At 34.8% G+C, this 26,503-nt stretch overlaps 4 protein-coding genes across 7 annotated transcripts; 1 reads left to right on the forward strand and 3 right to left on the reverse strand.

Moving 5' to 3' along the window:
• The first annotated feature begins 1,285 nt into the window (after positions 1-1,285).
• LOC25490222 (uncharacterized) lies at positions 1,286-5,286 on the forward strand. 3 transcript variants are annotated; one of them, XM_013606703.3, is made up of 5 exons: positions 1,286-1,813; positions 2,521-2,558; positions 2,868-3,203; positions 3,995-4,026; positions 4,141-5,286. In XM_013606703.3, exons 3-5 carry the CDS (start codon positions 2,873-2,875, stop codon positions 5,077-5,079), a joined length of 1,302 nt encoding a protein of 433 aa, XP_013462157.1. In that variant the 5' UTR covers positions 1,286-1,813; positions 2,521-2,558; positions 2,868-2,872; the 3' UTR covers positions 5,080-5,286. The 3 variants fall into 3 exon arrangements, with proteins under 3 accessions (XP_013462157.1, XP_024635566.1, XP_039688092.1); XM_039832158.1 differs by lacking the exon at positions 1,286-1,813 and adding an exon at positions 1,869-2,165; XM_024779798.2 differs by lacking the exon at positions 2,521-2,558.
• Positions 5,287-8,716: 3,430 nt separating this feature from the next.
• LOC25490224 (26S proteasome regulatory subunit 10B homolog A) lies at positions 8,717-12,974 on the reverse strand. Of its 2 annotated transcripts, XM_013606706.3 has the most exons (10): positions 12,765-12,971; positions 12,161-12,280; positions 11,652-11,788; positions 11,328-11,489; positions 10,640-10,726; positions 10,465-10,551; positions 10,244-10,381; positions 9,357-9,548; positions 9,181-9,279; positions 8,717-9,090 (listed from the first exon to the last, which is right to left on the reverse strand). In XM_013606706.3, exons 1-10 carry the CDS (start codon positions 12,865-12,867, stop codon positions 9,016-9,018), a joined length of 1,200 nt encoding a protein of 399 aa, XP_013462160.1. In that variant the 5' UTR covers positions 12,868-12,971; the 3' UTR covers positions 8,717-9,015. The 2 variants fall into 2 exon arrangements, with proteins under 2 accessions (XP_013462160.1, XP_024635576.1); XM_024779808.2 differs by having other exon boundaries at positions 8,717-9,279; positions 12,765-12,974.
• A 6,493-nt stretch (positions 12,975-19,467) lies between these two features.
• Positions 19,468-20,907, reverse strand: LOC25490225 (uncharacterized). The gene is made up of 4 exons (XM_024777734.2): positions 20,561-20,907; positions 20,195-20,421; positions 20,039-20,077; positions 19,468-19,852 (listed from the first exon to the last, which is right to left on the reverse strand). Exons 1-4 carry the CDS (start codon positions 20,634-20,636, stop codon positions 19,637-19,639), a joined length of 558 nt encoding a protein of 185 aa, XP_024633502.1. The 5' UTR covers positions 20,637-20,907; the 3' UTR covers positions 19,468-19,636.
• A 560-nt stretch (positions 20,908-21,467) lies between these two features.
• On the reverse strand, positions 21,468-26,277 carry LOC25490226 (uncharacterized). Its single transcript, XM_013606708.3, has 6 exons — positions 25,621-26,277; positions 24,382-24,653; positions 24,125-24,279; positions 23,609-23,871; positions 23,195-23,257; positions 21,468-21,985 (listed from the first exon to the last, which is right to left on the reverse strand). Exons 1-6 carry the CDS (start codon positions 26,017-26,019, stop codon positions 21,737-21,739), a joined length of 1,401 nt encoding a protein of 466 aa, XP_013462162.1. The 5' UTR covers positions 26,020-26,277; the 3' UTR covers positions 21,468-21,736.
• Between the last annotated feature and the right edge of the window lie 226 nt (positions 26,278-26,503).

Below are 26,503 nucleotides of genomic sequence, written 5' to 3' on the forward strand. Positions count from 1 at the left end.
TGAAATGACATCATTTATCCATTTTAAATATTTATAAATGAAATTGTTATAATCGACTTTATGATGATGGTATAAAGATTATCGGAACACCTAAAAAGATTTTAAAATATGTTGATTATAGAAAAATTTAAAATGAACTATCTTGGACGCAAAAATGTTTGTTTGAAATTACAAATTTATTATTTAAATGAGATTTTGTGCACTAAGAATTATTTAAATGAGATTTTTTGCACTAAGAAACTTATATAGTTAATGTATTGGACAAATCTAGTTGATCATGTACTAAAATGATTATGATGACGCTTTAACGAGTAAATATCATGTTCTCAAGAAATATGATGAATAATTTGAGTTGGGCCTGGAGTACTTTATCTTAGTTCAAGTGTAAACACTAATGTATTTTGTTAATTATATATATTTTGGTAATTTTGTTAACTATATATCTTTTGGTAGTTTATTTCTGTCAATATTAGAAAAGTAAGCGCAAATATTATGACAAAGACAAACATACAAGTTTCATCTTAAAGAAACGATAATATTATTCGATCATTTAAAAATGTTAGCACTACATTAAGAAAGTAAAAAATGCACTTTTATTAAGGATGATGATTTTATAGATATAAAAAACTTGTGTATCTCTCAAGGGAGGCTCTTGCAATAACTCAAAATAAAGCTAACATCTCTCAATCACTGCTAATTTGAACAAGGGCATGAAGAAATATTTCAACAGAGTTGCCGTAAAGGTAAGATTTCAAGTAATTAGTATAAAAATTACTCGACTTTCTTTGTCTCGTATACGATTACCTTTATGAGGAAGAGACATAAATGTGTTTTGCATTTTTTTCCCTTAACTGGTTTTATCCTATTCTATTAGTTTTCTTAGTAAAGTTTTTAACGAGGCAAATTATGACACAAAATGATATAGTAATTTTTTCCTTCGCTGGAATTCTTTTCCCATCGTGTTTTTCTCTAGTAAAGGTTTTAACGAGACATATCTTTGACGGACATCCAATGAAGAGTGTTATAAACATCATAAGTGGATGTCCATTTAACAATTGAGTTGTGGGGTCATGCTATTAGTTCATGCATACTATTGTGTTTGTTTCTCATGAGTGCTTATTTTTTAAGTCATTATATTTCTCTATAAATATAATTTACACGTAAGCTAATGGGATATCACAAGAGAATAATAAAATTATCTCCTTTCTCTCTCCTTCTCTATATTCTTGTTTCTATTTCTTTAGTCTTATAACATTAATGCTCTAGATATTTTTCTAAACAATTATTTTTAGAAGATATTTTTGTAGACAATATTATTTCCGATTCAAAATATACATGGTTGTCAACTATTTTACATATGCTAATATACAACTTTTGATCTTAAAAAAAAACTTATGATCATTGTTATCTTTAATTATTTTCCCAATCCTTAAAAAAAAAAAAAAAAAAAAAAATCATCTTCCTTTCCAGAAGAAGAAAAAATTGAATCATCTTCCTCACAAAGAATAAAAAATCATCTTAGTTTATAGTATTACTTGAGAGAGATATGATTGAATGGGGACTTGATATTTGAGCTGTATTCCCTTTTTCAGTTTCCACTATTGAGAGCTAACTCCGTTATAACGGATACATAAAAAAGTCATAAAGTCATAACTTTCAACTAACGGCGTTACAGCATTGGGTGCGCATTACCAGCGACAAGACAAGCCGAAGAAGAAGACTTCAGACAAAACCTTAAATGACAACAACTTCCAAATAATTTCCTTATTTTTCTCTCAAACTATCTTCATTTCATTTTCAATTTAATTAACAGGTAATTGTTTCATCTCATCCTTTTTCTTCTTCTTTTTCTATTTTTAGCTTTTATCTTTAATAATCAACTTGTCTTCTTCATCATGCTTCAAAACCCTAACTTTTTCAATACTTATTCTAATCTACTTTAATGTCAATATTACTGCTTCCTTTTGTGAATTGATGGATGATTTTGCATCCCTTCTGTTTATTTTTTCTGAAATTTAATTTTTTAATGGTTTTTATGATTTATTGATAAAAAAAAAAATGAGATTTTTACTTTTCTGTGTGTTTCATGGATTTGTGATGCGGCAGAAGAGAGCAATCTTTTGTATTGGGTATAGAGCATATCTCAGTGGTTTTCTTTCATCTGGGTTAGTGTAAACAATCTAGTACCTTGGATACAAATTCAAGATGAGAGGAGGCTCTTTATGTTTACCTTGTAATTGTTGTGTCATTGACGTACTAGAAGTGCTTTTTAACTATCTGAGTATTATTGCGAGTTTCGTGTTGACTTTTATATGACCTGTTTTGTTGAGTTGAGTTAAGTCTAACCAAATTTTAAGAAGTAGTAGTACTATGACACTTGATACTTGCTCATACTAGCTAATTAATTTTATTGAATATAGATGAGACAATAGGTGTGTTGTTTCTTTCAATGCTCTCTGGATTGTTTACACTTACCAGTAATCTGAATTTAATCAACTTCCTTTTTTGTTTATTCTTCAGAAGGAGGTACGATTAAGTTTTCTCATTACAAAATTAAGGTGGGTTTTTAATTTTATATTCTATTTTAGCTGGTATATAATTCGATGTATTTTATTCATCTCAGTGGTTCTTTAGTCATCTATACAGTATTTAGTAACAGTCTTGTCAAATATCGGCTATAGCACTGCTATAGTGTAGTGGAATTTAAACAATTTGTTTTTGTTCTGCAATACGCTGTTTAGTACAGTGTTGTTTAATAGCAGCAATAGCGGGGCTATAGAACTGTAGTGTAGTAGAATTCGAACAAACCTGCTTAGTAATGAGTCTTTGTCTGTGCAAATTAGATTGACTGTTGTGTATGTCCGCAGTTATCATGGGTTCAGTTTGTTGTGTTGCTGCAAAGGATCAAACTCTTCCCAATAGAACTGGAAGTGAAAGTTTTCACAGAAATCCTGTGTGTTCACCTTCATTGAGTTTTCAATGGGATAGATGGGGCCGTGTTGCTAGTGAAATTGATGATCTTTCGTTTCGCGCGTCTCGCAGAGTCAGCAGAAGTGTCAGCATGGAGTTTAAGGGGTCTTTAAGTTCTGATAGAGGAAATTTATCTGATGTGGGGAGCACCCTGGAGAACTCTGTAACACCCATGTCTCAGAAGTCGCCTATTCATGAGCAATTAGGTGCAAATCGGATGACTCTATCTTCAGGTAAATGTTAACTCCATTATTCTATTGTTGAATGTGCTAAAACATTAGCATCTAAAAGAGATGTTTGAAGTACCCCATTGCTTGAAAGAAGGTTTATTAATAGGTGGATTCTTTTGGCAATATCTTTGGAAATTACAGAGCTCATTTCCTCAACCTTCACTTTTATCTTTCCAACTGAAAGAGTGGGGGAATGTTTGGTTAAGCTCTAGCAAGAACCAACACTGAGCTTTTTCCCCTGCTGTACCTGTCCCTTTACTCACTAATTAATAAGAATACATGTACCACCGACAATTCTGATTGAGGATGTGTCGGACACCGACACAACGCCCACGCATGTGATTACATTGAATTATGTCCTTTTCTCAAATTTTTATCGTCGTTGAGTGTCCATGCTTCATAGTTAGATATTATTTTGGCCTTGTACACTGGTTATAGTAACTTCACCCCTACGTGGACAAGATGGTGAAGTAAGGATTAGTCTAGGGGTGGCATAAACATCAATAGGCCCCATGTTCAACATTTTCAATGACGGGACTGTTCATTGAAAAACCAACATAAGGGCTTAGAGCTCCTTTATCAATCATTGCTCTTTCTAGATTCAGTTTTCTTTTTAAAATAAAAATGAAAAACATGGTTTTCCAATCTTAGCTCATGACTTGAATGGTTATATATGTTGTTTCCTGATTTCAAAATGACGATGCTCTCTTCTATTCAACATGTTTCCTTGGTCACTGTTTTTTTTTATTGGGCCATTGATTTATCTTTCTTCTTCCTCTTTTTATTTGTTGCAGATCTATCCATGTCAAGTAATTGTTCTACAGTGGTGAGTTTGATTCTTTCAAATTGCTGAAATTGATTAGAATAGTTTCCCAATATCTGAATTATAAGTCTTTTACTGTGCCGCTCTAACCATATTCTTATCTATGTTTATCAATAGGCCAAAAATCTGACAGAATCACCAGAGATCGCAGAATCTTCAATACCAAATATTTCTTTATCAATGCCCTCTTCTTTCTCAACACCTACAACCCGCAATCTTAATCGTCACAATCTTCCTAGCCCAACACCATCTAGATGGGCTCATCGATCTCCAGGACACCCACTATTGAGACAAATTTCTGATAGTCGAATCCTGGGTCTGAAATCGCCAGACAACTCTATTTCTGAAGGAAGACCGTCATTTGTGCTGTCCACTTGCAGCAATGACATGATAGCTGGATCCCAATGTGGGTCATCTGATGGCTGGTCTATGCGCACCTTTTCTGAACTGGTGGCATCATCTCAAAAGGAAAGGTGGTCATTTGACAGTGAGCATTTTGGTTCAGGTCGCCACAAGCTAAGTGCAACTAGTAGTAGGTTCTCGTATTCTCCCACCATGGATTTACAATCTTGCGGGGCCTGCTCCAAGCTCTTGACTGAGAGAACTGCATGGAGCAGCCAGAAATTCATTTCCAACAACGACCTCTCAGTTGTTGCTGTGCTGGTCTGTGGTCATGCATATCATGCAGAATGTTTGGAAACCATGACATCAGAAGCAGATAGTTATGATCCAGCTTGTCCAATTTGCATGGTTGGAGAGAAGCACTTGTCAATGTTATCCAGAAAAAGTCTTAGGGCCGAATCTGAAATGAAGGCCAAGAACTACAAGATATCCCGAAACCGTGTAGTTGATAGCTACTTTGATGGCGGATTAGATGGTTATGATCGCCAAAAAAGTGCAGCTTCAAAATTGGAGGCTAGCTCCAGTTCAAGGAGTTCATTAAGAAAACCCTTCTTGAAGCGGCATTTTTCATTGGGATCCAAGTGGAATCGATCCCTGTCTGATAATGATTCTGCCAGGAAGAAGGGGTTTTGGGCAAGATATCGTAAAGATTGAGCTTCCATAACCGTAGCTGTTAGTTGCTGCAGCTCTCTAATTATATTTGTAGCACCAACAAGTTAGAATTTACTATTTCTATGTTGACTAGCTTTACTGATAATTATAGATTTATTTTCAGTATATTTTTTACTCACGAGAAATTTGCATCATGTTATGTTGGTGTGGCTCATTAATATTAGATGAAGGAAAATCAGAGCTATCCAATCCACCAACAAAACGCATGGAGACAAAGGAAACAAATACGCCAGTACGTTATTTCAAAATGTTTCGCTTTGTGTTTTTACTTGTTACTACATTCGAATCAATCACGGTGCTTCATACTATCCGCTGGAGATTCAACACATTTCTGAAAGTGTAACTGACTAATGGGATACCGGTGATTATATAACCTTACTCTAGACTAGATAAAGTGAACAATATGATTATAAAAATAAAAATCTTTCCCTCAAAAAAAAATAAAATATCTTTTTAAAAAAATATGATTTATCATTCTTTAACGCCTTGTATCATTTATTTTTAATTGAATTTTGCTTAAAGTGTTAAATAGAAACTAAACTCAGCGTCGGATCTTAGCAAGTAGGTACAATTAGTAATTAGAAAATTGCTTTTTTGACAATGAAACCTTCCTATTGACACAAGTAAAATACGTAAATGCCTCCAGCGGCAGTTAACACCCGCTCAATGATACGCCGGCAGTTAACAGCCGCTGGCACTCAACGGTAGTTAACTGTCGTTCTAATTTATATGATATGAACGCAGAAACCTCCATTTTCTGGTTATAATGTTACATGCAAAACATTTTCATTTTCAATCCAAAATCACCCAAACCTCATTTGCTCGAAAATCATCCTAATTTCATCAAGTAAATCACAAGTAAGTCATCTTAATCCTATTACTGCTCAAGGCTTGATCGCTTAGAGGTGGATGACGTCAGGTTTTCTCCTTATGGTGATCACAGAGAGATACGCCCTTTTTAGCTTATTGTCACTTACTCGGGATGGCTGATGTGCAGGAAGGAGAGGGTGTACCGTCATTTACCTGAGCGGGTAAAGAGGCAGCTTTTCTATGTACAGGATGTTCCCAGACATCCATCATATGTCGCTCAGGTGCCTACACATTTTGCTGACCACCGTGCTGCAGAACGCTCAGGTGTGGTTCTTCACTGCTTGGGGAGATGCGTGTGAGAGACCATGACATCATGCGCCTGGCTACATGGCTTGGTATGCCAAAGTCTCTCACCCTCGTATTCTCCCACCTGATGAAGGATCTCCTCCCAGGCCAGCGAACGTGGAGCATATCATAGAGGAGGAGCATGCCAGGGAGATGTCTGACACACTGACAATCATCCGGGATGTGGTGCATATAGCTGATGATATTGTGGCCAGGCAAGCCGAGATGACTAAAGAGGAGATTGTCCAGGAGGTGATGCGGATAGCCGGTACTGGTCGCCCTGCCCTTACGTAACAGATTGTCAGGCGGCGCAGGGGGCCGAGGCATGCTAGGCAGTAGGGTTGATTATATATGATTAGGTTTTTTTTATGTACTTTTTTACTATGATGACCGTGATGTATAATTATGACATGTTCCGTACATTTTCTTATTTCTATGACATTTTCGGACGTACCTTTTATATTATTTCTTGCGTTTTAAATATCATGTTCCTGTTAATTTTATCCTGTTCCTGTTAAATATTTGATGAGTGACTAGAAACCAAACATGTTGATTGATCAAGTGCTAGCTTTTAGTTGGTTTGGAGGCACTGGAACCTGGAAAAATGAGCTACTGCCTAGAAAAATTTTCAAACACGTAGCGATAGTTAACAACCGCTAGATTTAGCGGCAGTTAACCACCGTTGAATCCAGCGGTAGTTAACTGCCGCCGGTTTGCAGAACGATAGTTAACTACCGCTGGGGCGTTTAAATAATTTACTTGTGTCAATTGGAACTTTTCAATGTTAGAAAAGCAATTTTCTAGTAATTAAATTGAGATGTTGGTCCTGTTCAAAAAAATTGAGACGTTGGCTAGGGTGAACAGTTGGACTCCAGTAGAACAATAACTTAATCATCAACACTAGTTACCCAATATTTTATTGTCATCATCGACACATGCTGCCGGCGACCAGACCTCCTCCCCCAACCCTTCTCTCTCCCTCCTCTTCCTCCCCCACCATTTGTGCAAGTGCAACATCTGCCGCTCTAAACCCTAGCCTCTTGCAATTGACAAAGAAGAAACAACACTGATCCTTTTTATTAGAGAAATATGATTTGATAGAATATTAGAGCATCATAAATTGCAAAAGCCCAAAATTTATTTGGTTTCAGTTATTTATACTTTTGAAAGAGATGAATGAGTAAAACTATGAGTAATTGGGTTTCACAATGTTCTTACTGGTTATTTGTTCTTGATATTTAACATTTGGGTCTTGATCTTCTGACTGAACTCATCAGTTGTAGAAATATGTTCGTGTTCGCAGCATGGATGAAGACAAAGGCGACTGGAAAGGAGTGGGGGTTGGGTGGAACGGAGGTAGTTCAAAGGGTAAGGGAGGACGGACTTCAACGCTGACACTGACGCCGGAGAGAGTGTGGGGGAAGGATGGGCTGAGTGTGAAGAAAATTGAGTGGCAGCGTTACAGACATACAATTACATTAACACATGCATTGTATACGGTGCTCAAATAGTGCTCGATTTTGCATTATTAAGATAAGATAGCTCATTTTTTATATAGTCCCATCTAACAACTGAGCTACTCTTGAGTTTTAAATTTAGATAAGTTTCTTATTTATCTACATGCCACTTGCTTTATTGAAGTGTCAGGATCAATAGTCCGTTTAAATGATTTTGGTTCCTAATTCACCAAAAAAAATAAAATTGGTTCTTCATTTGCACCAACCAAAAATGATTTTGGCCCCAAAATTTCATGATTTCTGCTCTTCACCCAGCACAAAACACTCGTGCCCTGCAGCCTTGCCCAAAATACCCCTGCGCTAGTTAACTAACGTAAGTGTAAAAAAAACGGAACTTAGTTTTTACAGATACGTGAGTTAAGTCACGCAGCGTGACTTAAGTGTGTAAAAACTAAATCCCATTTTTTTTACACTTGCGCTAGTTAACTAGCGCAGGGGTATTTTGGACAAGGCTGCAAGTCGCAAGTGTTTTGTGTTGGGTGAAAAGCAAAAATCAAATTTCATTTGGTTTTAGTTCATAAGACTTGTTTTTACAAACAAGGTGATTTTTCATCTTTATCGTTTGATTTTTAAGAATTAATTTTAACTTGCACCATTATCACAAGTGGCAGAACTAGAGAGCAGAGGGATTTATACGAAAAAAGAACAACGATCAGAACCAAACATTTTCTAAGTTTAGGAAATGGATATTTGCAGGGAATTTTAGAGAGTCAAACCAAAAGAGCGCAGATTACAGAGCAAAACCCTATTAGTTCAATCAAAAAAGAATTTAGGACGTCCTAAAATCATATTGAATTTAGGACATTACATCTCCTTTGATCTGTTAAAAAACAATGGCACGGCCTAATTATTCTGAAAAGTAAAGTTTTAGACTTTGGAAGGTAGTTACTATATTATTTTTTCTGAAAAAATAAAATAAAATAGTAAATTCTATTCTAAATTAAATATTTAAAAGTAAAACTGGCGTGCATATGCCATGACTAGTATAGATATGAACCGAACTTCTACAATAGAGACAGAAGAAACACAGTATTACAATTCAGTTTGAACAAATAATTCAATTAAACACCCCTTTACCGTTCGCCAAGTTCCCATATTAAAACTAGAATCTGGATAGTACATGTCATTGCCTGGACGGCTGCCATAATGCTTAACTCGATGATTTGACAAACTTGGCTGAGGTATTTCTGGCTCAAAACATGCACTGCCATAAACATCCATGGCTCTGAGAATTTCACAACAAATTTTATTCTTTTCCAAAATCAGCATTGTAGTGTGCACTAGATTCAAGTTTCTTTGCCTCATTCAATTTCCTTACAGCCTGGTGCCAAAGTAAAAGAGATACGGTAAGGTAGAGCTTCGTAGACAAATCAATAGAAAGGAAAATTTGCTTCCAGAACAAAGAGCATACCTTCATAAAATCTTCGTGGATCACATAGTCACGTTCTGCTCGAATTGCTGACATTCCAGCTTCAGTGCACACATTTCGGAGATCAGCTCCATTAAACCCCTGACAATTTTGCAACAGATAATACATTATACATTTACCGAATGTCAGTTAAAGTAATCCAAACCACCAAGACTTACCTCTGCAAGCTTCACAACTGCTTCATAGTCTATTTCACCATGCTTAGCAATTCCAGCAGCATGGATCTTAAGAATTTCCATCCTTGATTGTTCATTTGGCAATGGAATTTCAATTTTTCTATCCAATCTTCCAGGACGTAGGAGAGCAGGGTCAAGTACATCAGGTCGGTTTGTTGCCATGATCATTTTAACCTACAACAGATATTCAGAGAGCAAAGTCATAATCAATCAACCATGGAGAGTTTGGCAGAACAGTCATTGGAACATAAACATCAATCGCGGTATCGATAAGACTACATCAATGATAAAAGATTGGTTTTTATATAATTGTCATCTGAAGTATATAATATAATGAAGAAAAAAAACTCTGCTAAATATTCCATTTCTTTCAAAAAAGTCGATTTGGAACTTCACAAAAAGAAAAGGTCATGAAAGATGAGCACAAAAGTAACTTAACATTTCCATTACCAACAAATTCGCTTAGCAACTGCGTCTTTGAAAGTTCAAAGACATTAAAAAAACACGAGAGCAAGTACAAGTCACCATCTGAGCGTATAAGATATGGAATTTAATTGTAGAGGTATGTTATTTGAACAACCATTTCTATGACAACTTATGGGACAACCATAGATTTACAAAGAAAAGTAGGTATTGGCACTAAAACCAAAGCAATGGAGAAGAAGTAAAAACATAATGTGAGTATGAGAGAAAATTGTCACAAAATGGTTGTACAAATATCATTTCTCTTAATTGCATTGTACATTTATAGTTAGCATATACACCTACCACCACAAGGAATTTGTTATAAGATATCAATTTATTTCCAAAATACAAACATGGTGGCTATTTTTAAATCAAGTCAAAAAGAGTAAATAATAAAAATATACCTTTCCAAGTTGATCAAAGCCATCAAGTTGATTAAGCAGCTCCATTAACGTTCTCTGAATCTCACGATCTGCACTTGTTCCCTCACTGAAACGGCGACCACCAATGGCATCGATCTCGTCCATAAAAATGATGCATGGCTAAGAAAACAGTGGAGATTCAGAACTTCTTTCAATTTGATTATATAAACCTATAGGAAGACAACTGAACACAAAAATATCACCTGGTGATCACGTGCATACCCAAACATCTCTCTAATTAACCTGGCACTTTCTCCAATGTACTTATCAATTATGGCACTTGAAACAACCTATATTAGAGAAAAGGAAATGTAAATACAGTTTACAGTGAAAGACATTTCATGATACATGTAATAGGTAAAAGATACATAAGCTGACCTTTAGGAAGTTAGCATCTATATTACTGGCAATAGCCCTAGCCAACAATGTTTTACCCGTACCAGGAGGCCCATAAAGGAGAACACCCTGAAAGATGAGGTATAGAAGATGTGTCAAATGCTAAAGTTAAAAGTATGGCTATCTAAGAGTCTGTTTAATTAGCATGAACATTTTTTATTCCTGTTTATTGTTTTCACTTGATAAAATGCCATGTTATTTTCAATGTTTCTTGTTTTCAATTAATTTATCTGCGCTTTAATACTAATCTATAAAGGGAATACATCTTTTCGGCTGGATTTTTTATTCCAAATTTACCCTTCCTCTAAACAATTTTATTTACTATTTTATAATTTTATTCAAGTTATTAATTAAAAAAAGTCAAATCTCTTTAAAATAGGAACAACAACACTACAATAGAAACACTAGTGGAACAAGCTTATTTTAATTGTATTTTTCACATGATTGATGTCTCTTTTATTTACAGTTATAACAAGCGCAGTAGAAAAGCGGAATGACAAGCACGTTAGTGATAGTGTCCGTCTGAACGCTGGTGGTAAATAATTAAAATGATAAAAATTCCAATACAAATCTTTGAAATCAAGAATCGAACAAAAACCTGGAAATAAAAAAGTATGAAAGGAGAATATTAGAGGTCAGATACTGGAAAGTGTGGTGAAAAGTTGATTACCTTGGGAGGTTTAATTCCAACTCTAAGAAAGAGCTCAGGATTCATTAGAGGTAATTCAATTGATTCCCTCAATTCCCTGATCTGATCAGATAAACCACCAACAGCAGAATAACTAATATTACCGGGATCTTCATGCAACATATTGTACACAACTGGATCAACCTAGCAACACAATCGATAGAAGATAGTGAGTGACAAGCAAATATGGAAAAATACCAAGTGTTTTTAGAAAAAAGAAAAACAACTTAGAGTGCCCAAAAAGAGACAAACAAAAATACATTCCAACAATGAAAACATAAAAGAAAACAAACTCTGATAACTTACTTCACGAGGAAGAGCACGCATTATAGTGAGTGTTGTCATATCAAGTACCACTCTAGTCCCAGAAGTAAGTTTTTCCTTATCCACTTTACTCCGGCAGCCAACCACATATCTAGGACCACTGCTTGCTTTAACAATCACTAAAATAACAAAAACATATAGATTTTAGAATCACCGGATCATTCTTGAATTCATATCAATCAAGAAAAAAAGAAAGAATGTTGTTTGTTTGGGTAGGTGGCTCAAACAAATTAGTTACAGCAAAACATATTTCAAGCATCAGTGAGATATAAATGTTTTAATATTTCATAAGAAACCAAACAAAAAAAATAATAATGGATAAAAGACCTTCATGAAAACAATCAAGGTTTACTATATCACAGCTTGCCAGAAACACAGTTATCAAAAGAGGCAACCTAAACGTAGCTGTAGAGATGATCATGAATTTGCAGGACGAGATAGCATGATATTATTTTTAATAATAATAATATGTAAAAGGAAAGAAGAATTACAGCGTTCATTGTCAAGAGGCCTGAGAACTTCGCCAATGATCTGCCCGACACTTTGAAGAGACTTCAAATCATCTTCTGTTTTGTTAAACTCTTTCTTTGAAGCTCGCAAGTTCTCCCTCACTGCAATTTGACATTTGGAACCAAAGTCACATAACTCATCCATATGTATTTAACTCCATAATCGGAGCTTAATAAAAAAAATAATTAACTTATCCATAGGTATTCCCATTTTTGATTTAAAAAGGACAGGCTAATAACAGATTGTAACTTAGTTTAGACGATGATATGCACATAACGTCTCTTCTTAAAAACTGTATTAAGATTCCATTACCTAATCAAAAGAACCGCAACGAGGCTTCAAACTAATTTTAACAATAGATCCAGTTGATAAACTTGCCCTAATTTCTTAAAATACATGTAAAATCATCAAAAGCACAATCTTCCTAGGTCAAATTCTCAACGAAAACCTAATTTAAGCAATTGATAGGGTTTTCCGATGGCAAGCAAATCAAAGGTTAAAAGGCGAAAATCACAACCCTAACACTATGAATTTCGAGAATAAGCGAAAAGGAATTCTAGCTGCGAGGGAAAAAGAGAGACAAACCAGATCGAACTCTGGATTCCAATTCCTTGTGCTGAAGAAGCTTCTTCCGATACTCGGCGACTGCGTTACGGCGTCGAACGGCATCTTCTGTGGTGTCAGACATGGTTGTGGCGATGTTAAATCGGAAAGTTGAGAAGGGTGTGAAGTTAGGTCTCACAAATTGGAACGGTGGAGAAGAATAAGTAGCAGTAATAGACTGGTTTGTGGACTACGAAAGCTTAATATGGAGTTGTGTCTTACGTGTCCCCGATTATTTACCCTACTATATACACCTTTATTAACTTAACCCACCATGTTTCAAATTTTACATTTACCCACTAATTTATAATGAGAATTGTTGTTGATACGTTGCATAAGGCTGAGGCACACGAGTAAAATACGATTTTGCCTTCTCGGCAGTTAACTGCCGAATAATTCAAAAATCGGCTGCACTTAACTGCCGAGAAAAACTTAGGTAGTTAACTGCCGAGAAATATGTTATAAGAACATACATAGGAGTTTCCAAAACTCCATTGTTGCGTTTTTTATTCTCCTTGGTGCGATTGTGAGCAATTTGAAGTCATTCCAAGTCAATTTCAATCACAAAAACAAGTAAGTTTTTTGAATCATATTGCATTGTTGTTTTGTGGTTGAATTGTTTTTTGTTTTTTGTTTTTGTTAAATTTCGATTATACAGGTTCGATTATATTGATTTGTTGATTTTATGATATGTTAGGATAGTTTAGGTTAGAATGGTTAGAATTGTTAAAGAACTTTTATTGAATTGTTAGGTTTAGGTTTTGATGAATCGTTGTAGAATTGTTTAGGTTTAGGTGTAGGTTTTGATGATAGTTTAGGTTTAGGTTTAGTTTTTGATTTTACGATTTTATGGCATTGTTGTTTAGTTAGGTTTTGATCGCCATTTTTTTTTTAATGTAGATATGTCTCAGAATCAGAATCAGGGTAACGTTCAGGGTGATGAGAAGAACAAAGAAAAATCGTCTATGACGTGGCACGAAATTGTTTGTGATAGTTCAGAAAAAAGAAGGGTTCGAAGGTGCCGGTGTACAATCACTCGAGGTTGAGGAGGAGCGGGAGCACATGCTATTTTGATCATCAACCAAAACAAGGTGCCCCAGGGACTGTAGTGGGCAACACGATTGACTTGTGTGACAAGGAAGAATGAATGTAATGGCTTTTAATGCCTAATTATTTTGAATTTTTTTTATGTTTTATTTTCGTGTCGCGCATATTTTGTTTGACATTATCGTACTTAAAATAAAATCGCATTTGGAATAATTTCGATTAAAGCCGTGTTTTGAATAATTGCGTATTCGAATAAAAACTAATTAAATCTAACGTGAATTCAACTAATTGAAATTGCGTAATGAATAAATAAATTCGAAAAGTGAATAAATAAGATAATTATTGTTCCATTCAAACAAAATATATGTTATCACATTACATTACATTTCGGAATATACCTTCCAACTGCAACAATTATCTTACCACTGAATGTGACAAATTCAAACTTGCTAAACAACATGACTCCAACATTCGATGAGCATCTTGAATGATGGTATTCAAGTGTCAAAAGAATGAGGTGCATTCCTTGACACTTGAATACCATTGTTTAAGATGGACATCGCATGCTTCCTGCCGTTTAACAAGTTTGAATTACCTCATTCAGAGGAAGACAATTGTTGCAGTTGGACGTTTGTACCTCCCAACTACAACAATTGTCTTACCTGTGAATGAGGTAAATTCAAACTTGCCAAGCAGCAGGACTCCAATATTCGTTCGGCATTCCCAATGTTCCATTCAAAAGATTAAATTCTTGTTAGGCTGGGATTAAATGACTGTATTCAAATGTCAAAAGAACGAGGTCCATTCGTTGACACTTCAATACCTTCATTTAAACCAGCCTAACAAGAATTTAATCTTTTGACAGGAACAATGGGAATGCCGATCGAATATTGGAGACCTGCCGTTTGGCAAGTTTGAATTACCCCATTCAAAGGAAGACAATTGTTGTAGCTAAAAGGTGCATTCATTCCGCACCTAATGACGATCTTCTGGCGGAATCAAACTCTTGATGATATCTTCAGTTGATCTCAGCAATGTCACCCGCATATCGATTCACCGGAACATGTTGTGCTCCCAAAACATGCTCGTCACTTTTCGTCGTTCGTTAATTCCACCCAAGCGAATGATACTCTCCCCTCGTCGAGCGTTGGACGTTTATACCGAATGTGTTCCACCATCCTTTTGTCTCTGGGGCTGACTCCTTGGTTGAATTCAGTTAGTTCATCCTTGAGACCTCTTAACGTTACACCAAGACACCGAACCTTCAACCTTTGAGGTTCTCCGCCGTTGAATTGTGCATGAACGTCGATCCACCCCACCATTGTTTCAAATCTACACAATAAGAAATTAAATACAATCAATGAAAAACTCATTCAAACATTTCATCAAACACTTGATGTGTACATTATACATAGACTCTAAAAATCATAAAAATAACCCTAAAATTATAACTCATATACTCTTTCTAAAATAAAAAAGTTAATCATATACTATAACATAAATCATTCAACTTATGTTTAACATAATTTTTTTTTTGTTATAACGTAAAATATAATAAAATTATTCAACTTATATTTACTCTTAAAATAAATCATATATTCTTACTAAAAAATAAAATAAAAAATATAAAACACCAAATTAAAATAAAACCCTAAAATTTTAAACTATAACATAATCATCATGCAAACATTTTAACTAAATTAATCAACTAACATCTAATCTAAAAATGATTTATAACATGTAAATCTAATTAAAAACTAAAATAAAAAAATAAATATAAAACACCAAATTAAAATATAACCTTAAAATTTTAAACTATAACATAAACATCATACAAACATTTTAACTAAATTAAGCAACTAACATTTACTCTAAAAATGAAGTATACTATGTAAATCTACTCAAAAACTAAAATAAAATAAATCTACTCAAAAACTAAAAAATAAAAACATTTATAACAACTAAAATGTAAGTTAATAGCATTATAATTACTTACTTGTGATTTTGTTGAATAAATTTGTTGGATTTGGTTGGATTTTTTAGAGAGATTTTTGAGAGAAATTTGAATTTTTTTTGGAAGATGAGATGAATAATGAATGAGAGAGTTTCTGCCAGATTTGTAGTAGAAGATCCTCGGCAGTTAACTACCGAGGTTTTTCTCGGTAGTTAACTGCAGTCGGTTTTTGAATTCTTCGGCAGTTAACTGCCGAGGGGAAAAAACGTATTTTAATCGTGTGCCTCAGCCTTATGCAATGTGTCAACGACAATTATCATTTATAATAATAATAATAATAATAAGGGTCTTGCTAACCATTGCTCTCACAATGGTTAAGGATGCCAAAAGTAGCATATGTTTGCATTGGTTTCAACAATATTTTGACTTTTAAAAAGTTATATTTATCACTTTTCACCATTTTCCAATACTATATTTCTATTTTTAGCATTCTCCTAATAATAATAATAAATTAAATTCATTCAATACACTAAGGAATATTTTTTTTTACGAAAAATAAACGATATTTTGGTTTTGTTTTACTAAAAATAAAAATAATGAATGTAATTTGAAGCTTTGACAACAAACCGATGAAACAAATGTGCAATTATAGAGCGCATCATATTTGATGGAAGAGTGGAGACTCGCGTAAGCTCTTTCTAATACTGAACGCCAAGGGTTAATTTGTAAAGTTTTGCACCAATAGGTAAAACCGATTCCCGAAAGGTATAATTATAGTATAGATGGCCTTTTAAAAAAAAATATAGTATAGATGCATCGTTTTCCAGTAGGGGCCTGAAAAAAAATATTAGGGTGGACTACTAAAATTAACTATTGAAAATTTGTTTAAAGTCTCACAAATTAGACCTATAATTGAATTGTTTAAATTTTTTGGGTAGACCACTACACCAATTTGCGGAAATTTGGATCAACCGAAATCTAAAACCGACATAAATTTGCTCACAAAATAGACCTATAATTGAATTATTTAAATTTTTGAGTGGGCCACTACACCACTTTGTAGGAATTTGGATCAACCAAAACATAAAACCGATACAAAATTGCATAAAATATCGCAAATTAGACCTATAATCGTTGATTTTTTAATTTTTCCGGGTGGGCCGTGGCCCACCCCAGCCCATGAAGGGCTCCGCCACTGATTTCCAGGTCGCTTAACAAGGTAGGACTTGATATGTGTCTAAGAGACGAAAAAGGTAATTCTGCTTGCAAAAACTACAAGGTTCTCGTTGCTTTGTGCCGCTAGAGTGGGTTAAGTGGTCGGTTTGCACACGACACGACATGGTGGCAAATCTTTGATTCGATAAAGTTGATTTTGTTTTTGATATTAAGAAGGTTGTCGATTATTTTAGGACATGTATAGATGATAATATTGAGTTTGGTTGTAAAATTTATACCTTTAAGCAGTTGTTTTAAAACAATTTTCAAAACTCTTACGTCGAATTTAGTCGGAGGCAGACTAATAAGGTCGCTTATGAATTAATAAGGTAGCCCCATGTAATGCTAGCTCCTACCTATATATTAATGTACCGTTATATATTGGTCCATGACTAATAATGAAATGAATCGAGATTATTCTTAAAAAGAGAAGAATAATAAATGTACGAACAAATTTACAATATACAGATTAATAGTATAAAACAACAAAATGCATAAAAACATGATAAAATTCAAGTATCTTAAATATCAATGTTTATGAATTTATAACATTAACGACGTGAAAGTCTTTGATTGAATCTACAATGAGTCTAAGCTAATTTTTCAATCTCAATAAAACGAACACTGTACCTATATGGTAAATAGGCATGACAATGGGACGGGTTTTATCTTTCACGTCCCCATACCCGATTCTCATATACTTACCCGTTACCCTACCCGTACCCAACGGGGATGAGAAATTGAATCCCATCCCCGTCCCCGACGGGTTCGGCCCGCCCCATCCCCGTCCCCGCATTGAATAATTTTTTTAATAAAAAATAGAAGTTTTTTTGCATCCCCAAGAGCAACGTTGTAATACATTTTCCAACAATAAGCTCACTTTCACATTTGTTAGACAAAATGATTTAGTTGATTCTTTAAATATCAATGGTAGTTTTTATTAACATGACAATTATCAAACAAAATAACATAACATATTAACATAAAGTAATTTTTTACATTTGGGACGGGCTTGAGTATGGATTCGGGGTGGGTCCCTATATACCCGTTACCCGTCCCATACCCGTGTTTTGAGATCGAGGAAAACTCATACCCATACCCAAACCCAGTCAAAATGGGGAAAACCTGTCAAATTGAGTTTGGTTCGGGCGGATAACCACGGGTATGGGTTTTGTTGCCATGCCTAATGGTAAATAAAAAACACCGCACCAATAAAAAAAATCAAAAGAAACAACATTGCAGTAAGAGGACATACACATATTAAAATATGAAAGGGAAAAAAAATCAAATTAGAGAGGTGATTCAGAACCAAAAATTGTCCCAAAATCATCCATCTTTTTTGGTACATCAAAAGCACTAAGAGGACATACACATATTAAAATATGAAAGGAAAAGAAAAATCAAATTAGAGAGGTGATTCAGAACCAAAAATTGTCCCAAAATCATCCATCTTTTTTGGTACATCAAATGGAAAGAAAAAAAAAAGGAGAAGTGGGGAGACAAGCGATCGTGAGAAGAAGGTATGATTTGTTTTTACAGCTACATCCAATAAAAAAAACATGAAGATGAAGATGTTATGAACTTTTTTTTACAAAGGGTTTGTTTTATACAGATTAAAATTAAAATAAAAGTGATTTTGATATTGAATAATTTAAAAATTATTTTTATAGGTTTTATAAAAAATCAGAACCTGTTTTCGTTTGTATAACGTTCGTTTGTATAACGTAATAAAAATCATATTTTTAAGAAAATGATTTTGTCTGCTTGAATACAACTTTACAAAAGAGATTTTTTGTTCCTTAAAAAAAAAAAATTGTTACAGGATTACCTCAATCTTTTGACACTTGTTTTCTCTCTCCTAAAAAAATATATCTTTTGAAATCACTCTTAAATAAGTTTGTCTTGTTATAGTTTTTTTTTGTGAGCAAGAATTAATGTGTTTTTTTAAGGATGAATGAATGTGTTTATTAAAAGTAAAAAGATACTGCTTTAAAAATAAAATAAAAAGATATGAATGGACTGTTTGGAGCATACTCCTATAACATATTTTATTTGTTAGTGCTCTAGAAAATGTTTTCAAATCATAAAACCACCGTCCTTGTGAGCTTAGTTCGGTTGGTAGGGATGATTCATAATATATGTAAGGTTCAAGTTCAAACTCCGACCATAAAAAAAAAAAAATCATGAAGTCACTACGTGAGAATAGTCCACATCGATAGGTTTTAGAAGATTGAGAGCAAGAGTGGCTAAAAAAGAGAAGCTAAAATATACAACTCATTTGCCTGTTACGTGGTCTTCAGACCAAATTTGTTCTCAGCCAGTGCTTCAATTGATATGGTGTTAGGCTTTTTTTAGGCATACATTTTGATTTCAAAATATTCCTTGTTTTGCCCTTTTGTTCATTAGATCTGAGCTATCGTGCTAAATCAAGTTGAAAAAGATATCCCAATGAATGAAGTTGTACGTGAGCTTAAATTAAATCGAGTTTAAGTTGAAAAAAAGATTCTAACGAACTCGACTCGTTTTTTCAGCCCTACCCATATCATACAAAGAACAAAGGAAGTGAGGTATACAAGTCATTCATTTCTCACCGAACCATTCTCCCTCTTTCTTTGGAATCAGTATTTACAACTTAATGCTAAACAAGTAATTTGTGGCTGACTTCAGTGAAACTTCCTTGAGAACCACTGCAATTTCTATGTGACGACATATGGTACTCCTGAAACCTCTCTTTCACTCTCCCACACGCTTTCTTTCCCATAGTCAGCCTCTTCTTAACATGAGTTGCCACAGATTGCATAAAACCGGGTGTCCCAATCACCTCAATCTCCACAGTGCTTTTAACCTTTTCGCCCTGCAAAAGTTTTAAATGGTAACAAAAATAACACATTAAAAAATAAAAGTAGATATGTATGAACATGTTTGCAAATAGGTTCTCAAATTGTAGTAACCAAGATGAAACAACAAGAAACAAAAAATCTACTATTGTGCGTCAAATGGGATAGTGAGAACATTGACACAGGTAGTAGTAATTAAATACCTGTTCTATGGTTATCTTTCCAAAATATTCTCCCCGTGCCTGGTATCAAGAGAAGCACATTGGTGAATGAAGTCCAGAAACCAAAATAATATGTGAGAATTTTGATACATGCTATGTTCCATAATCAACTTGGCAGTGTATATTATCAGAAGATACCTTAGAAGGAACATCAATAAAAGCTGGGTAAGGAGCCAGTGCCGGGGTTTCCTTAACAAAGTGAACACGGTCCTGAATCTTTTTCTTTGTAACATATTTGCGCAGTTGCATTTCAAGCCTTTTCATGTCTCTCCCTACAGCTATAGCATGCAAAGATTGCAACTTGAGTTTCTTCTCGTGAATTGCACGAATAAATTGATCTTGCCAAAGACGCAAGCTTTCCCTCACTGCAATTTGAGATTTGAAACCAAAGTCACTATTCTCATCCACAAGTATTCAATTCAAGTCCGTCCATCATTGGAAAAAGGAAAAAGAAAATTAAAAAAACTGGACTGAAAATCTAGATGAAGAAATAGAGAGACAAACCGGATTGAACTTTGGATCCAAATTCTTTGTGCTGGAGAAGTTTCTTCCAAGCAACGACCGCATTACGGCGCATCATGGTTGTGGCGCTACAAATTGGAAAATTGGAAGGGGTGAAGTTATTAGGTCTCAGTCTCACAAACTCGAACGGTGGAGTGTAGAAAAAGTTACAGACTAGTTTGTGGACTAAGAAAGCTTATTATATATGTTTGCTTTGTTACGTGTCCCCCAATCTAACCTTATTACAACTTTTTTTTTAGAAACAAATCCTATTACACCTTTATTAACTTTGAAACATTGTCCCCGTGAGCTTAGCTCAGTTGGTACGAATATTGCATTTTATATGCAGGGGCGTGATTCGAACCCCAGACACTTCACTTCTCCACAATTAAATTATGTGAGCTCTAACCACTAACCAATAGGCTACTTGACAAAAAAAAAAAAGCCTTTGAAACCTTTACCATCTCAACAGAGTTATTTTTTCTTCTTTACTTTACCAGTTAAAAGTTTGAGTTTTTTTTCTTTTTTATTTATAAAAATAAACTTAATTCATATCATTAGATAAAAGAAGTTTAACACAAGGAGGAAAAAAATGGCTGTCCTTGCGATTAGAACAAGGCAACCTTAAACATACACTCTCAACCATGAAATAATGAAAGATAAAATATCAGTTCTAAAACCGATAAATCAGATTAGTTTGTAAAAAGAATAAATTCATAAAATAATTCTTTAAAATCGTTCAACACTACTAGAAGATTAGTTTTTTTTTTTTTTTTTTTGGGCCTCGTAAGCTTAGCTCAGTTGGTATGAACAATGCATAAAATATGCAAGGTCTGGGGTTCGAATCCCGACCACCACCGAAAAAAAAGATTAGTTTTTTTATTAAAAAAAGGACCAATGGTAATACATATTTTCTTCTCAAAAAAAGGGAGTGTACATTTTCACTGGTTCAGAGTCTGTAGCTCAAGTTTTTCTTTAAAAAAGGCAGTGTACCTTCGGACATGTTTTTGATCTTAGCGAGGAAAGTAATATATCACAGTCCTATACATCAACCCATTACGCATCCATACAGAACAAAGGAAGTGGGATATACAACTCATTCATTTCTAACCGAACCACTCTTCCTTTTTCTTTGGAATCAATTTACAATTTAATGGTGAAGTTCCTAAGCTGGTTAATTTAATTGTGCCTTGCCTTCCGTAAAATTTCCTTGAGAACCACTGCAATTCTATGTGACATATGGCGCTCCAGAAACCTCTCTTTCACTTTCTCATACCCTTTCTTTCCCATAGTCAGCCTCTTCTCAACATGACTTGCCAATTTCACAATGTTATGTGCAAGAGGTGTCACACCATCCTTGCCTTCAGGATGCAGCAAACCGGTTGTCCCATTAACCACGATCTCCACAGTGCCTCCAGCTGCAGTGCCCTGCAAAAGTTTTTAACGGAAACAAAAGTAGTACGTGAAAAAATAAAAGTAGACATGTACGAACATGTTTACAAATAGATTCCGAAATTAGAGTAGCCAAGTTGAAACAGCAAGAAACAAACAATCTACTACTATTGTGCGTTAAAAATTTCAAATAAAAACATTTACTCTCGTTTCATTTATGAGTATTAATTGAATATTAATATCAGTAACAGAAAATAACCAACTGAACTAATGAGGACTCTAATTGAAATTAGCAAGAATTGATTATAAGTCAGCCCCTCAATTAATGTTACACAAGTTGCAACTAACAAATGAATGGAACCTGTATCATCTGACAGCCAACTTTAACAGTATTATTTTTTCGCAATCATGTTATCAAAGCATTGGTAATATATTACTATAACTTCCTCAGAATAATATTAGTTTCATGAAAAACAGACTTTCAAAAACCGAAACATACATGTCTCCCTTGATTCGGTATTCCTACGTTCGTGGAAGCATGTCTTTAAAACAACTAGGATAACATGGTGGAGAAAGGCGGAGGGTTGAGCAAATGGGAAGGAAAATTAGTGAATTTGAGGCTGACGTATTCAAACAAAAAGAACAGTGCAAATGTGGAGTTAAAGTTGCTGAACAGTTATCTTCGTTTCTTCGCCAAGGGAAAATTCAAGTGCCTAAAACTCAGTTGAATCCACAAATTATTAAAAAATAGTTACACAGGGGTGTAGCCAATTGGCATGCATAAGGAAACAACAATTTGGTAGGAAAAATAAATATTACTCTGATGTTATCATTCAAAAAAGGCAATTTGGTGCTATGATATTCCAAAAATGAAGTAACTTTTTTGTTTCTATTTTTCAGATTTTTTTCGACAGGAGTGATAGTGGTATGAATTATGAAACCAAAATAATAAAAAGGCAGACAGAAAGATAGAAGAGATTAAAGATGAATAAATAAAGCACATTATAAACACGTATAAATAAAGCACATTATAAAAAGACATATCATGTGCATTTCCTTAAGGTGTGATTTCTAGCCACTGGGCTACTTGACCAAAAAAATATATCATAAATAAATAAAGCACATTATTATATGTCAAACGCGATAATGAGAGAATTGACACAGGTAGTAGTAATTTAACACGTATAGATATAAAAGGGAAGGTCATATCGACAGGACAACTCAAATATCTAGTGAAGGACATACCAGTACAGGCAGGCGAAATGCCATTGCTTCTATGGTTATCCTTCCAAAACATTCTCCCCGTCCCTGGTATGAAGAGAAGCACATTGGTGAATGAAGCCCAAAAACTAAAATAATACTTTAAACACAATTTATAATAAAAAAAATCCTATCTTCAAGTCCCTTCTAAACTAGCAAACTTTGTCTCCATACATCATAGAAGTCAAACAAATTGATATGAGAAGAAAGGCCAACCAATGAAAATGGCAGAACTGAATCAATTCGGAAGTGGGTGTAATATGTTTTGGAAATTAGGAAAAATGTTTAATCATGCAATCTAAAGTTTAAGGGTTGCCATCATAATGTCAAAAGTTTGAGAGTCATCATAGCATGCTCTGTTCCATAATCAACTTGGTAATGTATATTATCAGAAGATACCTGAGAATTCTGAACAAGAACATCAATAGAAGCTAGGTAAGGAGCCACTGCCAGGGTTTTGTTAACAAAATGAACACGGTCCTGAATCTTTTTCTCTGTAACAAATTTGCGCAGTTCCATTTCAACTTTTGTGTGAGCATTCATATCACTCCCTACAACTATAGCATGCAAAGATGGCAACTTGAGTTTCTTCTCCTGAATGAGCTGCAAACTTTTATGAAAGGCATAAAGGAATAGATCTTGCCCTTTACCACGTGAAACACCTGCATTTAAAAAACCCTAGACCTCAGAATACATACTAGCAAAAGAAATGTAAAAAAGTTAACAGAACAGGTATACACTATATTAAATTGGCACGCATAACAAAGAAAAGAGAAACAACAAGCCAAACGATGTCAATTTGGGGAAGGTAATATAACCTTGCAACCATGCCATGTACCGCATTAGATGAAAATATCAAGAAACTAATGCAATGATTGGAAAATGAATATTGAATGAGTACAGGTAGTGACATACTATTTATGATGGCAAAAAGTAGATCATCATTTCTTACTCCAAGAGATTCCCTAACATGCTCACGAAGAACCCTCTTTGCTACACTATCTTCTGCAACTTCCATAAGTTCCTTGCTATTTCCAAGATGTACAACATAAGTTTCAGGCATTTTAATTCTACAAAATCAGGCAAAAGCGAACAGTTAGAAACACGACTTAAGTTACAGTCACACAGAACACATAGGAGTAATATATTATTAAATGAATCTGGAAACATACCCTAAACTCTCCTTGGTCCTATTCTTCCAGTACTCTGCAGTTGTATGTGAATCAATCATAGCACCTGCAACAAAGGGGAGGTGCTTGACATATGCCTCTTTGAAATAATGCCCTCGCATTTCATGAATCCACCATAAAACCTTCGGAAGAACGAGGGTAACTTTTTCCTTTAAGACGGCATCTAGCCACTTTCCAGCTACAGCAGTATTTAGAATGACCAGATCAGCTTTAAGAGCTGTATCTACAGCCTTTTCACCTTTTGCAGGCAGGACCTATAAGAAGCCAATCAGATGAAAAAAAAAGTTACACTTAGAAGTTCAATAACACATGGATATGAACTGCAGGTCTAGGCATTTCATACAGATTGGAATTATTAGCCAACTCAATCAAACTGATTGCACAGTTTGCTTAATTCTACCATGCCACATGTGAACTATGTTTATCAAATGGATCTCACAAATTAGTGATCTAAGTTGATTGTACTTTAACCAACTATAAACTCCAATAGAGCAACTTCAAAAAGTTCATTAAGTGGATATCACAAATTAGAGAACTGAGTTGATTGTTGTCGAGTATGTCTCATATATAGACACAGAAGAGGGGCAAGGGAAGGGGGAGCTGAGCTAGTGCAGAGTTGCAAATTCACTCAAGTAATATATACTGAACTACAGTTGCTCTATAGTCGCAGAGGTAGGCACAAGCGGCGATCTGCGTAAACAAACGATCGTGTTTCATTGTCTTGCGATTTTCATTTTCTTTAATCTTCTGTTACTAGTTGCTGTTCTAACAATTGTGTTCGAGAATCCTCCATAAACTTAAGCAATCATGGCTGCCACATAAAAACACTACAATGGTGAAATCCAACAAGGGACGGTTTCTTAAATTTAAGAACTCAATAAGCAACTCCCATCAGAGCTTCTCTTACATCACAGCAAATTCACTCTCCAGCCTCTCACCAAATTCTACCGTTAATTTATACAATGAATTATAGGATCTAGTTCTCCTTAAATGAGCACAATCCATGATTTGCTACACATGTGGACAAAATATCAACCATTTGAGTCAAATCCCAATTTGTAGACACACTGAATCCCTATTCATAATTCCAAATATGGAAAAACAAAAGCTACTCAAACCTCTTAAAACATTTCCACGCAGCATTAATTTAACACTAAAAAAATCAACCAAGTAAACAACAATAAAGATCGAAACGAAAAGGCAAAGAGAAGAGAAATATACCTGAACTCCTCTGTCCAGCATTTTACTCTCTAAACTATAAATAACCTGATCATGTTCAGCAGGATACTGATTTGTAATCCAAACAACATCAGAACCAACACCTCTCAACAAAAACGCCAATTCCATCAAAAGTAAAGGTCCACCAGAAAGAGATAGTTCATGCGAAACCATGAGAACAAGCTTCGATTTCATGAAATCCAAGGGGCTTGGACCAGCTGGTGCATTTCCGACGGAGGAGGGATGAATCTGACTCTGTTGTGCTTCGAAGGTCTTTGTTGTGTTGCATGAATCGGAATTGTTAGGTCTCATGAAAAGAATCATCACTGTTGAAATTGATATGAAAGCTAGTAACATTAACGGCCATCTTTTCTTCGCCAATGCTACTGAATGCTTCGCCATTGTAATCACGACTTTACCAATTAATTTCTAAATTCGCATTCTGTTACTTTTTTTTTTAGGGTTTTCGCTCTTTCTTCTTTTGTGTAGAGTTGTTCTAATTGCATGTGAAATGATTCAGCGAGCAAGTATCTGCTCTCACTGAGTCACACTCCCAGATCGATCGATCGAGCGAAGATTTTGCTGTTAAATCAGAGAGAGAGATCACACGAACTGATGAACTACTGTCCAGACACCGCGATCGAGCCATCCAAGAATGTATGGGCTTTGAAATCCTTTCACATTGGGCCTACTGTTAAATCATTCGGCCTAAACAAGTTTTTTTTTTTTTACCGTTTCTTTTCCCACCCTATGAATTCGTACTGCATAAAACCTCCAAAATCAAGTTGAAATAGGACGCGCAAAAACCTCATAGAATGGGAAATTAATGACCTTTTTGGTTGGATTTTGTTAGATAGGTTCCTTTAATTGTTCACATGCCCCTCGA

This window comes from Medicago truncatula, chromosome 3 (assembly GCF_003473485.1).
Source record: "Medicago truncatula cultivar Jemalong A17 chromosome 3, MtrunA17r5.0-ANR, whole genome shotgun sequence".
In the NCBI taxonomy this organism is placed as follows: domain Eukaryota; kingdom Viridiplantae; phylum Streptophyta; class Magnoliopsida; order Fabales; family Fabaceae; genus Medicago; species Medicago truncatula.

What these genes read in the sequence shown, in the direction of transcription:
- LOC25490225 (XM_024777734.2), bottom strand. Translation starts at nt 20,636, where the DNA reads ATGATGCGCCGTAATGCGGTCGTTGCTTGGAAGAAACTTCTCCAGCAC. An exon ending in TTATTGATGTTCCTTCTAAG is followed by an intron (nt 20,078 to 20,194) that starts GTATCTTCTGAT and finishes TCTTGATACCAG; the next exon opens with GCACGGGGAGAATATTTTGG. An exon ending in GAAAGATAACCATAGAACAG is followed by an intron (nt 19,853 to 20,038) that starts GTATTTAATTAC and finishes AAACTTTTGCAG; the next exon opens with GGCGAAAAGGTTAAAAGCAC.
- LOC25490224 (XM_024779808.2), bottom strand. Translation starts at nt 12,867, where the DNA reads ATGTCTGACACCACAGAAGATGCCGTTCGACGCCGTAACGCAGTCGCC. An exon ending in GCCTCTTGACAATGAACGCT is followed by an intron (nt 11,789 to 12,160) that starts GTAATTCTTCTT and finishes TTGTTATTTTAG; the next exon opens with TGATTGTTAAAGCAAGCAGT. An exon ending in GGTATGCACGTGATCACCAG is followed by an intron (nt 10,382 to 10,464) that starts GTGATATTTTTG and finishes CTGTTTTCTTAG; the next exon opens with CCATGCATCATTTTTATGGA.
- LOC25490222 (XM_013606703.3), top strand. Translation starts at nt 2,873, where the DNA reads ATGGGTTCAGTTTGTTGTGTTGCTGCAAAGGATCAAACTCTTCCCAAT. An exon ending in TCGGATGACTCTATCTTCAG is followed by an intron (nt 3,204 to 3,994) that starts GTAAATGTTAAC and finishes TATTTGTTGCAG; the next exon opens with ATCTATCCATGTCAAGTAAT. An exon ending in CAAGTAATTGTTCTACAGTG is followed by an intron (nt 4,027 to 4,140) that starts GTGAGTTTGATT and finishes GTTTATCAATAG; the next exon opens with GCCAAAAATCTGACAGAATC.
- LOC25490226 (XM_013606708.3), bottom strand. Translation starts at nt 26,019, where the DNA reads ATGGCGAAGCATTCAGTAGCATTGGCGAAGAAAAGATGGCCGTTAATG. An exon ending in ACTTTTTGCCATCATAAATA is followed by an intron (nt 23,872 to 24,124) that starts GTATGTCACTAC and finishes TTTTAAATGCAG; the next exon opens with GTGTTTCACGTGGTAAAGGG. An exon ending in TTCTTGTTCAGAATTCTCAG is followed by an intron (nt 23,258 to 23,608) that starts GTATCTTCTGAT and finishes TCTTCATACCAG; the next exon opens with GGACGGGGAGAATGTTTTGG.